The 12,622-nt window shown below is 38.3% G+C and overlaps 1 protein-coding gene across 3 annotated transcripts; it reads right to left on the bottom strand.

Moving 5' to 3' along the window:
- Positions 1-2,156: 2,156 nt before the first annotated feature.
- LOC148675273 (uncharacterized) lies at positions 2,157-12,357 on the bottom strand. Of its 3 annotated transcripts, none has more exons than XM_088626420.1 (3): positions 12,084-12,357; positions 2,676-3,177; positions 2,157-2,444 (listed from the first exon to the last, which is right to left on the bottom strand). In XM_088626420.1, the coding sequence occupies exons 2-3, from the start codon at positions 3,170-3,172 to the stop codon at positions 2,306-2,308; spliced, it is 636 nt and encodes a 211-aa protein (XP_088482546.1). In that variant the 5' UTR covers positions 3,173-3,177; positions 12,084-12,357; the 3' UTR covers positions 2,157-2,305. The 3 variants fall into 3 exon arrangements, with proteins under 3 accessions (XP_088482546.1, XP_088482549.1, XP_088482547.1); XM_088626423.1 differs by lacking the exon at positions 12,084-12,357 and adding an exon at positions 8,190-8,381; XM_088626421.1 differs by lacking the exon at positions 12,084-12,357 and adding an exon at positions 4,133-4,340.
- Between the last annotated feature and the right edge of the window lie 265 nt (positions 12,358-12,622).

Genomic DNA, 12,622 nt, shown 5'->3' with positions numbered 1-12,622 from the left:
TTTTACTGTCAGTGCTGCATTCAGGGCCCTCAGTTATCTTTAGGATGAGTGATGATTTACGCCTATCTGCAGTTTTAGTTTTCGGACACTTTTGGCCACCTTTCAGTATATTGCCCCATTCATTGATTTGTTCCCAAAAGTGAGCCAGATGAAAAGTGTGAAGAATACCTGTTCTAAGGGGTAAACTCTTTTCATTTTGTCCTTTAAAGTGCGGCGAGAAGCGTAACTTCGGGCTAAATTCTATGGTTCTTTTAACCCTAACCCTAGCCAGGCATTAAAAGCATGCCGATGTATGTACCATTTTACAGCATTTTTCACCTCAATGAAAATTTGCCTAAAGAAGACAGATTATTAAAGAAGATACATTTCCAAGAGGTTTTGAAAAGCGTTTGGGTTGTTTGAGACTTATATTTTTGGGTTTGAGGAAGAAATTCAAATCTCATGATTGGAGTGCTTCTGAGACACCCTGCAGGAATGTACACTTTTCAACCCTAGCTAGGGTTAGGGTTAGCGATTCCACACTACGTAGAAGTTTTTTACTGTCAGTGCTGCATTCAGGGCCCCCAGTTATCTTTAGGATGATTGATAATTTACGCCTACCTGCAGTTTTAGTTTTCGGACACTTTTGGCCACCTTTCAGTATATTGCCCATTCATTGATTTGATCCCAAAAGTGAGCCAGATGAAAAGTGTGAAGAATACCTGTTCTAAGGGGTAAACTCTTTTCATTTTGTCCTTTAAAGTGCAGCGAGAAGCGTAACTTCGGGCTAAATTCTATGGTTCTTTTAACCCTAACCCTAGCCAGGCATTAAAAGCATGCCGATGTATGTACCATTTGACAGCATTTTTCACCTCACTGAGAATGTGCCTAAAGAAGACAGATTATTAAAGAAGATACATTTCCAAGAGGTTTTGAAAAGCGTTTGGGTTGTTTGAGACTGATATTTTTGGGTTTGAGGAAAACATTCAAATCTCATGATTGGAGGGCTTCTGAGATACCCTGCAGGAATGTACACTTTTCAACCCTAGCTAGGGTTAGGGTTAGCGATCCCACACTACGTAGAAGTTTTTTACTGTCAGTGCTGCATTCGGGGCCCCCAGTTATCTTTAGGATGAGTGATAATTTACTCCTATCTGCAGTTTTAGTTTTCGGACACTTTTGGCCACCTTTCAGTATATTGGCCCATTCATTGATTTGATCCCAAAAGTGAGCCAGATGAAAAGTGTGAAGAATACCTGTTCTAAGGGGTAAACTCTCTTCATTTTGTCCATTAAAGTGCAGCGAGAAGCGTAACTTCGGGCTTATTTCTATGGTTGTTTTAACCCTAACCCTAGCCAGGAATTAAAAGCATGCCGATGTATTGTATGGTGAAAAACAAATGACATTTCTTACCTATTATGTAAAACAACATATTTTTCTTCTCTCTTTTAAATTTTAAATGGTTTTCTTACTGTAATTTAAAGTTTGGTTTAACTTAGAAATTGCTGTAAGGAGTAAGACTTTATTTTATCATTGAAAGTAGTAATGAAATTCCCAAAACTAACAGTCTTCACCACAATTCTACTTATGCAGCTGCAGAATTGTTTTAAAAATAATTGGCTCGTTTTACCAGAAGTCCTTAAAAATAGCGATGATATTGATAAAATGTATAACAAATACAGATTCTTTTACAAATACAGATTTGTAAAAGGGAGGAGCTGTTGTTCTTGAAAAGACAAGATACAGTGCATTCATCCATCCATTTTCTAACGGTTTTGTTCAGTACAGGGTGGCGGGGGAGCTGGAGCATATCCCAGCAAGCAACAGGCACAAAGCAGGATACACCCTGGATGACATGCCTGTCTATAAACTCACACCAGAGCCAATTTTCCCAGAAGCCAATTGAAGACCTACCAGTAGGTCTTTGGACTGTGGGAGGAAGCCAGAGTAACCAGGGAAACCACACAGAAAGCACCCCAGTTCCAGAATTGAACCCAAGTCACAGCTCTCCAAGACAGCAAGTCCAACCACTGCTCCACCATTAAATTAAGTTAAAGTGTGCTTTATGAATTTGATATGGAAAAAACAAACACATTTTATAGACGCATGTTTCGGAATTTATGGAGCTACAGTCCATTTATATGCATGCAAAAAACTTTATCTAAAACCAGGCACTCCATCAAAATTGCATTTAATTTGTTTTGATCAACAGTTTGGAATTGTAAAATGTTATCTGGTTGATAAAGAACAAACTCGTAAGCCTGGATTCTACAGAATTATTTGTTTGGTCCGGGACATACAGTATACTGTATAAAATTAAGAAGTGTTAATTGCGGCCAGAGAGACCCTTTAAAGATTGCTTTGTCAGAGAAGAATACAGAGGTTGAATTGTACTCTCCAACTTCTTGGCAGTTGTTTCTGCTGCATGTAGCATTTCTTCAATGATCAGGTAATCCTCTTTAACTCTGCAAAGAAAAACAGGAGATGGATGCATTTTAATATATTCTAAGTTACTGTCAGGAATGCTATCTTCAGCAAAAAAATTATGCTTAGAATGCAACACCCTAATGGCCATTCAGTTTAAATGGAAGAAAGCACAACAGGCATGAATGATCTCTAACTTGTAAAGCTCTTTGTGCTATGGCAGACAACAGTAATTATCACTTGGACTACTACAGCACAGGCAGTCAACTTACTTCTGAACCCCTTCCAACGATCTTGCCTCGTCTCCTTCCAACTGTGTTTCCAACTCTAACAGGACTTTCTTCACAACCTTGTCACAGTTCAGGTTATCTTCCTTAATACTAATGATGCTTTCTTCGATGACCTCCTGGTACTTCAGCTCCCCAATCTCTGAGCTAATGGTCTGGGTAAGGCTGTCTACAATGGCTTGGTTGCCATGGAGAATCTCTTTCAGGTAGGTAAGTTCATCCTCCCAGTCCCTGACCTGTTGCCCTGAGGCTCCACAGGGGCCTCTGTGGGCCGTTTTGAAGTTGATAGAGCAGCCATCTGGATCTGGTTTGTACTCCAGAGCCCTCCGTTGGTCGTTTACCATCTCTTCAGTGAGACTGCTATTCAGAATGATGAAGGGATCACTTGAACCATCTTCTCCATCACCTTGTCCACTTTGTGAGACACTGCATGGTACCTGTGTTACTACTAGAAACATATACAGCATCCACCAAAGTAGCATTCTGCCTGGGAACATAATATACAGTAAGACAGAAATTAATGGTACTGAATTAGTAGACAACAGTAACCCAAAATGTTTAATATTTTCCCCCCACATGTACTATATTTAAAGTTGTACTTAAATACATTCTTGATAGAATTAGAGTATGAGTAGGGTGGAGAGAAACCTAGGAGTACAACACAATTGCAGACAAAAGGTACTTTATTTTCAATAATGTTGTCGATATCTTTTTGGAATACATTTTAATTATTTCTATTTTTAAAAACAAAACAGTCCAAAGCACAACAGAACAACTAAACAACCACACTTGCCCCACCCAGAGACCCCCTCGACTTCTGCCCCCATTACTGGTTCCCCTTTCCCCTTTCTTGACAAAACTTACAGAAATATCCCAAAATCACACAAAGCGGTAGAATTATGGTGATGCATGTACAGTAGCTAAAGATATCCAAGATGTTGCAAATGTACTGTACAGTACTGTACATACTATTCTGGCATCCTCTGTCTGAAAACCAGTTAAAATCTGTCTAAATCCTGTTTGTAAAAATTATTGATCAGTTAACTATGACAAAATATAATTGATTGAACAATTGGTTGTTTAATTGGTGGTTTAATATTGAATTCTGATTAACCTAAATTAACAATTTCCATTATTTTAAATTAAATGTTTCTGCTGCTCTGGACTATAACTACTGTATACGTTGCATTCAATTCAGTGATTTCAAGTAACCATGATTATTGGGATACAATTACTTTAAGCACATTTCAGAAGCAGAAGTCAGTCACTGATTGCATATCCCTTTGTGGCAATAACTGCATGAAGCCTGCAGCCTATTGAGCTCCCCAAACCCTTTGTGCAATCATCTGAGATGCTTTCATATGCCTCTACTACAGCATGTTTGAGGTTTGGTCTGTTCTTGAATGTTCAGCCTGGAAATGCAAATACACTCCCCGGCTTACCAGTTCCTTAAGTCTTTTTTATACGAGTCGGAAGAGATCCTTTCTTAGCCATTGCAAGAATACATACAGTATACAGTACTGTAGAAAAGTGTTATTCATGGTATTGCAGAGATCCTCATTTACTTGCCCTGGGAGTTTCAGTGAATGAGGAAGGGCAGGAGAGCAGAACTGCAGGTTCAGCAGAGTTCATAGTCCTTTAATGATTAACAGGAGAGTGTGCTAATCACAGAAAAGGGTGGAGAGGAAGAGAAGAGAATATATCAGCAGGTAGCAGTCCATGAGGCAGAGAGAGAATGAAGATTCCCCTGTTTATATTTGGGGAGAGCAATGACATAAGAAATAATGATGATTTCATTGCCTTACACATGTCTTCTGCAATTAAACACAATATAAAATACACAATAAATAAGAATAATAAAGGCACTTCCCTGACATGATGGCAATTATTTTTCAATGAAAAAGTGTGAGATAATGTACAGAAATTACTACATTTCTAGCAAGACTGGAGTTGAAAATGTTATTATGACAGGGAGAAAATATTATTATGTCCCACAAGAGGCTTTTATGTAAAGTCACATTTGTGCAAGTTGAGTCTTCTGTAACCCCTGAAGAGGGTGTATTATATAGCAGTGCAATCTGTACAGTAGGTTATCTACAGTATCTAGAAGGTTGTATTGGAGCCTTATATGGCTTGCCTTTCTAATTCTGCTGCCAGGTTTTGCCTTGTTTGTGTGGATATTATAACACTGCATATTTTGAGTTTCAGTTATTTTTTAAACACTACATTAGTTTACTGATTTATTTATATTGTAACACTTCGGGGTTCACGCTGCCGCCTCGGGTCGGCCCCCCACCGTCGGGGACTCAAACCTGGGCCTCCGGCGTCACTCAACAGGGACCCAGCCAATTGAGCCAAAGAGAAACCTCCCGTCAGCCCCATGGCTGTGGTCCCTGCTATTCTCAGGGAAGGGCGGTGACGTCACCGCGCTGGTAAGCCGGCTCTCACAACCAATGGTGGCCGTATGCATGACAATATAAACAGTAGATGTGTATATTTACTGTGTTTATGTATATACAGCGCCTTTATTTCTATATACAGTAGCATTTTTAAAAGCAGTCATTTAAAAGTGCGGAGTGACTGAGTCCCTGTGTTCATTTGGGGTGGTGTTCCAATGCTTTGGGGTACAGCGACAAAAGGTCCTGTCACCCATAGAATTTAGACAGTGACAGAATATGAGGTAGAATATGAGAGATATAGTCATCTATTAAAGGCCAAGGATTTTGTATGGAAGGGAAAGTTTGCTAGTGAGATTTTCCTACTGTGCTGTATATTAGAAAGTTGGGAGACGAAATTGCCACCCAATAATTTATGAATTTGTGGAAAGGTGTAGTTCGAAAAAAGGAGTACATTTTTTCTTTGTATTGTACTGGTAATTCCATATTTTCTTGAACAGACGTTTGAGCCTTCATTTTAAATAAATGTAGTGCACTTTTTCTTACACTACAAGACAAGTCAGAAAGAACCATTCACATTGATGAGAACCCCAAGGTCTCAGAAGACGAACAGTGGGAACACATAAGATCAGCTGAGTGAAGGTCAAAGTCAGGAAATGGTTGACAGAAAATACATCTACAAGATACTGAGTAGCCATGCTACATAAGACATTCCATGTTAAGGGGGGGATTTTAAAATCACCTTAAAATTGTCATGCCGTCTGCAGCCAGAGGCAGCTCCTACTCTGTCCTGTCCCTAGTTTCCTGTGCTTTGCTCTCCTTCTGGTGTCTCTCTCTCTGGGGCTATATATTTCCCGGTCACTGATTCACCTTCGCTCAGCATTGATGTTCGGATGTCCTGAGAAACGCCTAGCACCAGGTCGCCCCACATCCGCTGCCTGTGGGCATTGGTTTCTATACGACTCCTGAATTGCTGAGCCCGGGCTAATCCCCCTTTCCGCCGCTACGCATATGGGTCTTTTCCGCTCTCCTGCCTCTCCATGGTTTGTCCCTTCCGACATCCGTGACACAAATCTGAGTGCCAGAACTGTAAGATGGGGTAATGTTATCAGTTGTGTGTGATTAAATTCAGGATTCTGGCTACAGAATTCGAATATATTTTAACTTAAGCGCATATTGCAAAATTCCTGCAAACATGACACGGCAATAATCTATCCTTGAAAAAAAGTACTTTGAACCATTTTTATCCAATTTATCCAATATAGACAGCATAGGATGCAGCCTGAAAATATTGTTTAATGGAGAAAAATGTCTTTACAATACTTTGCACGAGGACACTCATTATACTCGTCAAATTCTTGTACCCACATGTACAGTGCCTATTTTAATTGACTCACTTGCGTTGACTTACAATCATTATAAGACTATTGTGTAGGCAGATCTGAGGGATGTTTTTCTTGCTGAATTTTCTTTTTCTCTAAGACTGCCCTGTTGTGCTAAATTGGAAAATGTCGGGCATACTGTATATGTACAACTTTTTCTGACATATGGCAAAAAACCCCAAGTGGAGATAATTCCTTGTTGCTCTGTAGCTAACATACTGATGAAGGTGTACATGTGGCAAAAACCCTGCTGTAGTTTAAATTGCATCTTTTTTATATTTTTATAGATTATATCTGGGATTGACAAATTTCCTCAGAGTTTAATTATTTTGAAAATTTCTCTTCAACTCTAAGGAATTTTTACTTGTTCTCATTTGGCCTTTGAATACTTTGCTGTATGCTGTTGTACAGATTGTTGTTTAATGGATAAAATAGTATACAGATCGAGAACCTTAATTTACCAATATCTACATTATGGCACACATGTCCACAGACTTTCCATCTTAAGAGCATGGAAATGTTACATATTATTTTTTTCCTCTTCTGTTCATCTATGTACTATACACAATTACAATACCAATATCATAGTTAAAATTGTCATCACATATATTTGTGATATATAGTTAATAAAGGAGAATTAAATCAATGGATGTTATGTTTAGAATTTACAATGCACTTGCAAAACCTGATTTAGAAGATTCTGCCCAGTCTTGGGCACCACTTTACAAAAATTGTATTGCTGCTCTGGAGACCAGAGAAGATGAACATGATATATTCCCAGAATGAAATGAACGTCCTACACTGACAGGTTAAAGGAACCGATTCTTTTTAGTGATGAACAGAGAACACTATGAGTATTTCCTACGTCAAATTCAAAGTCCTCAAAGGCACTGACAGAGTCAACTCGATGGACTTCAAAAACAGCAATGAAACACAAGCCAGAGCATGTAACAGGAAAATATGTGCATTTAAAGTTGAGAACAGTTTTAATTGAAGCGCAGTAGGAGTTTGGAATACGTTACTCAGTCATGATTTTGTAGCTCCCTGGCTTTTGTTAAGGAACAGATGGATAAGACCCTAGGATAAATTCACTGCTAGCAACCAAATGATCAAGATGGGCTGACGATGACCTTCTCTCATCTGTAATCGTTCTAACAGTCTTCCTGGAGTGAGATGAAATATTTTCAAGAACAGGGCTCTTTTGTTATATTAACAAGTGGGAACTATCCCCTGGTAATCAGAGTGAGAGAACAGTCAGTGTAAATGGGACAGAGGACAAAATACCTGACAGCTGTTGCTTTGTTCCTATTTTCACAGCACTTTTGCCTTCCATCACCCCTCAGATAACAGGTTACACAGATTCTCACATCTGTGTAATATAATACTCAACATCATTTGGCTGAAGGAGGCTTTTATAGTTCTAGTCCACTGTCTGAGCATATTTGGCCTTGTGGATATTTTAGTATTTTAAAATGTATTGTTAATTCTCTTTCTTCTAAATGCCCTTTTATAAAGTAAACAAAAATGGAAACATTTGTGAAGTCATACATACAAATCTTTCCATATCCTACCATTGCGTGGGTCAATGGGGGAGACTGCAAAGTTGGAGGGCAGCTGTAAACACTAACCAAACATTACTGAGTTTGCCTCCAGATACGTATGTGACGGGTTCTCTTGCACACATCTGTATAATGTCTGGGAAGGGAGAGGAGGCCACCTACCTAGGTATGATTGGTTAAAAAGGAAGGGGAAGGAGAAGTGTCTTGTTTCACGAGGATGGTTTTACGTATTGGGGGGAGGAAACAGGAGGGAAAGAGGGATTAGCTTCTTGATGATAAATTACTGTTCTGTTAATTCCCCGATCACAAAAAAATCACAAACATTAAAGACAACCAGATTAGCAAGTGATAAAGATACAGGGTTTGTGAACAATTGTGGATTGTAAAGTTGGTCTGAACTACAATAATCAGCATTATTAGTTGCAAGACAGAAATAACTAAACATGTGTTTGAGGAGTGCTCTAGGAAATGGCTGTAATAATACTTTGTTAGTAGAGCCCTATATTGTGCCCCTGTCTTTCCAACATTTGAGCAATCTACAGTAAACACTGACCTCTTATGTCACCCTGCCTTTCCCTGGCTGGGGGAACCACATATGGCATGAACTTCAAAAGAATCTCAGACTTACATAAACACAATGGTGAAGTCTACTGCCGGGGACTGGGAAGGTAATGGATATTTCATTAATTTAAAAAGCCTCATAACAGTGATTTATCTGTTCCTAGTGAAACATTTGATTGAAAAATGTACCCCAGTCATTCACCCCTGCTGCTGGGACTTGTGTTTGTGTACGCATTACAGTAATGAAATTGTTTTACTTCTTTACTCTAAAACCAAAAATACCAAATAAATATAATAACTGTAAATATTAATCCAAAAATAATGTCGGATGGAAATTATCCAATATAATTTAAGGGAGTGTAGTGAATAAGCACATGATATAACTAAGGTCTCTGTATCCCAAGCAAAAAGCATTCATGTACCACTACTCACTTGAGGAACACAGACTTGCAGTATTTTCCCATCAGATAATGCACTGTTTATTCTTCTTCACTAAATACTGGTAAACGTAATAAACATCCTCCTTAGAGTAACTGATTTTGACAAAGCTAAAACATTCTGGCAGCCTTCTTGGTTTAATTTTATTTTTTTAATTTAGAATTACAGTATGAGAAATAATCCTGTAGCAATGACAAAGCATTATGGCTGCCTTAAAATATTCTTTAACTGTAATACTGATTTGAAAAAATTCATACAGATGTCATACTGTTTTTTTGCTTAATAGCCACATCTCACTTGCCTCAATACAGAGGCGAATAGTGTGCCTCCCACTTTAATATTCTTTTTATTTTTTTAGGGGAGCGGTGAATAATATTTTTCTTAAATGCCCACCTACCAGGACTCAAACACATGAGAGAGGAGGTTTTTTTAAATCCCTGTCTGATGTTGTTGAGAGCAAAAAGATGCCTTACCTAGATTATTAGCAATTTTTGCTGGAGCAGGAAGAAAGAAGAACAACATTTCTGACATAATTGGTAACTCCAATGTTAAAGTTAAAGAGTGCATGGAAATACAAATGAGAATTTGGCCCATCAAACCCACACAGGAGATACTATCTAATTGATTCAAGGATGTCATCCAGCCATTTCCATTTCATACAGTCCTGGGTATCAGCTTGATATGGCTGGATAACTTGTTCTACACTCCCACAGCTCTTTGGCTAAAGTATTGCCTACTGTTCTTAGTGTTAAATGGACTTAAATAAAAGTAGTTTCCACTTGTACCCAATGGTTCATGTTTCAGAGCTCATTTTGAAGAAATGCACTGGGTTGACTTAATGCATTTGAGAATTTTGAGTACTTGTGACTGGTCCCTACATAATCTTATCATTTCAAGAATAAAAAGGTTCAGGTTCTCCAGCCTTGAGTAAAGGACACTTCCTCAAGAACCAGAATGTATGTGCTTGCTCTTTTCTATCTTCTCTATCTTCTCTATCTCGATCTGATTCCAGATCAGCAAAATCTTTTCTACAGTATGTCATAGTGACCAAAATTGTACACAATATTCTAAAAGAGGCTATATTAATGCATTATATTGTAGTAACAAAACATTCCTTGATTTAATCTCTATATTTTAACTATACATCTTAATGTTATTCTTGCCTTTTTAATTGTTTCCACACACTTTCTAGAAGGCGGTAAGGCAGGCAGCAACTCAGAGCTTATCCCTAAAGTACAGTGTTCAATGATCAACTATATTTTGGACAGGGTTGCCAGTATATTGTGTGGCACAAGCAGATAAAAGCTAAGATTTAGAGACACTAATTAAACTAGATGGCTTGTGCCATGCAATATACTGGCAACCCTGTCCAAAGTTTAGTTGAACATTGAACACTGTACTTTACGGATAAGCTCTGAGTTGCTGCAGGTGAGAGTCAAGTGACCCAAGTGAAAACACAAATACAGAGAGGGAATGCAAACTAAATACCAAACGCACCTTGGATGGAATTAAACTTTGGAGCCAAGAGCAGTGAGGCAGCAACAGTAACTGCTAAACCACTGTGCTGTGTCAAATTTTATTATATTTTTTACATTCAAATACACTGTAGTTAATGTTCTAAAATTAAGACTTCCAGAATCTCTGAACAGCTGTGGACAATCTGTCTTTCCCTTTTCCTTCCCTTCTCTCTTCCTAATTCCACTTACCCAGTTATCTCCTCTTCATCACTTTTCACTCTGTTTCTGATTGAGTGTCCAACCCTTTGCACCAGTCTATATCTGTTGTTTTATCTCTCCCTTTGCCCCAGTCCTTCTTTTTGCTGCCCACAGGGCCCCTGTTTGCTGACTGCCACTCTGTCCCACGAGTGAGAGTGCACAGTGTCAGCCTGCACCGGATCCTCCTTCTCAGAGCTAGAGCCTGCAGCCCACGCTGCTACAGCAGTGGGTATTCCCTTTTTAATCCTCCATAGTTACCCCTCCATCAGTTGGTGTCCAACTAGTGCTGAATCGCCCCTCAACTGCAAAAGCTTCCATTCACATACTTAACTGATATTTCTTCTTTTGCGGGTTCCACTTGTAATGCGTTCTCATCCATTCCAGCAGCCATATCACCCTTCAACTCATAACTGGCAGCCCACTGAAGCTAAGCAGGTGTGAGCCTGGTCAGTACCTGGATGGGAGACCTCCTGGGAAAAACTAAGGTTGCTGCTGGAAGTGGCGTTAGTGGGGCCAGCAGGGGGCGCACACCCTGCGGTCTATGTGGGTCCTAATGCCCCAGTATAGTGAGGGGAACACTATACTGTAAACAGGCGCTGTCCTTTGGATGAGACGTAAAACCGAGGTCCTGACTCTCTGTGGTCATTAAAAATCCCACTGAACATACTGATTACAAGCAAGATTTCCCATTTAGTTTTTAAAATCAAGCCTATTTATGAAAAAGAAAATGATCATGTTTAGAGTCTCTGTATAAGTATTTATACCAGTTTTCAAAACCTTATGTTTGCCAGATTTTGTAACATGTAATTTAATTAATGTGGGATTATTTGGACTTAATCACAAACTTTTTAGTTACTGAGATACCACATTATGAGGGACTATTGTTCACATTGCACACCAAGTGATTATTTCACAAATATCTCTCAGTAGTAACCGAGGTTATTTCTAGTAATTTAAGACTACATTCTTCAATACATTAGGTAAAACCCACTGAATTATATTGCATCTCACAGGTTTGATTAAGAAAAAATACATTTTTCTTCTAAAGATTTATTTTTCTCAGGAGTAAAAGGTATAGCAGTCAATTGCACTGTTCCCCCAGGCACACAGCAGATTTAAATATAGGAAGAACTTACATTTAAAACTATTATTTTTATACATACAAGAAATATTTAATAGCATTAAACATACAATATGCTGATCATGACACATTTTCTAACAGAATCATTTATGCATTCACTTTCATTTTTTCAGTGAAACAATTCCTTAATTGAAAACCATTTCATTAATGCTGAATGAATGTTTGTGAGGAAAGTCTCAAAGAGCAAAAAAAAATACTTACCACCTCTGATCTTGAGTCAATGAGTTACAGATTTTAATTAGTGTAGACTTTGGTGATGTGTTCCAGTTTCCAGAAACCATAAAAAAAATTACATTCTTTTTTTAAATTTAAAATATATCATGATTGCTCCTGTATTGGTATTCTTTCAAAGATGTTTATTTTGCTACTAAAAAGTACAGTTCTGTCCCTTTGTCTGGTGAACAGGAGGCACTGCTGGAAGACTGCCTGTGAGTCAATGGGTTCTTTCTTTGTTCTGGAAGGGGAACCTCTAATCTACTTCACATATGTAGGGGGATAAAGAGTGACGGATGAAATTTAAGTTACGGAGTCTGAGAAACCTTTTTAAAGGGGCACTCACTCATTTTCTTCTAAAAGGAGAAAAAAGAATTTTATAATATTACACATGTAAATCATTTATTTTTTTATTTAACTTTGCTGTTTTTTTAGACAGTGAAAACAACCACATTTTTTGTTCAGGTTGTGTTTTTGGCAATTTAGTGGTTACAAAAATATTTGGATTTCAGATCTTTCACTTTTCA

The sequence above is a fragment of the Lepisosteus platostomus genome, chromosome 3 (assembly GCF_059453375.1).
Source record: "Lepisosteus platostomus isolate fLepPlt1 chromosome 3, fLepPlt1.hap1, whole genome shotgun sequence".
NCBI classification, from domain to species: Eukaryota; Metazoa; Chordata; class Actinopteri; order Semionotiformes; family Lepisosteidae; genus Lepisosteus; species Lepisosteus platostomus.
Note: the sequence above shows the minus strand (reverse complement) of the source record. Positions and strands in the feature narration are given on the sequence as shown.

Bases quoted from the DNA above. Each gene is read 5' to 3' on its own strand.
- LOC148675273 (XM_088626420.1), bottom strand. From the start codon at position 3,172: ATGCTACTTTGGTGGATGCTGTATATGTTTCTAGTAGTAACACAGGTA. The intron at 2,445-2,675 runs GTAAGTTGACTG...TTTTCTTTGCAG, and splicing joins TCGTTGGAAGGGGTTCAGAA to AGTTAAAGAGGATTACCTGA.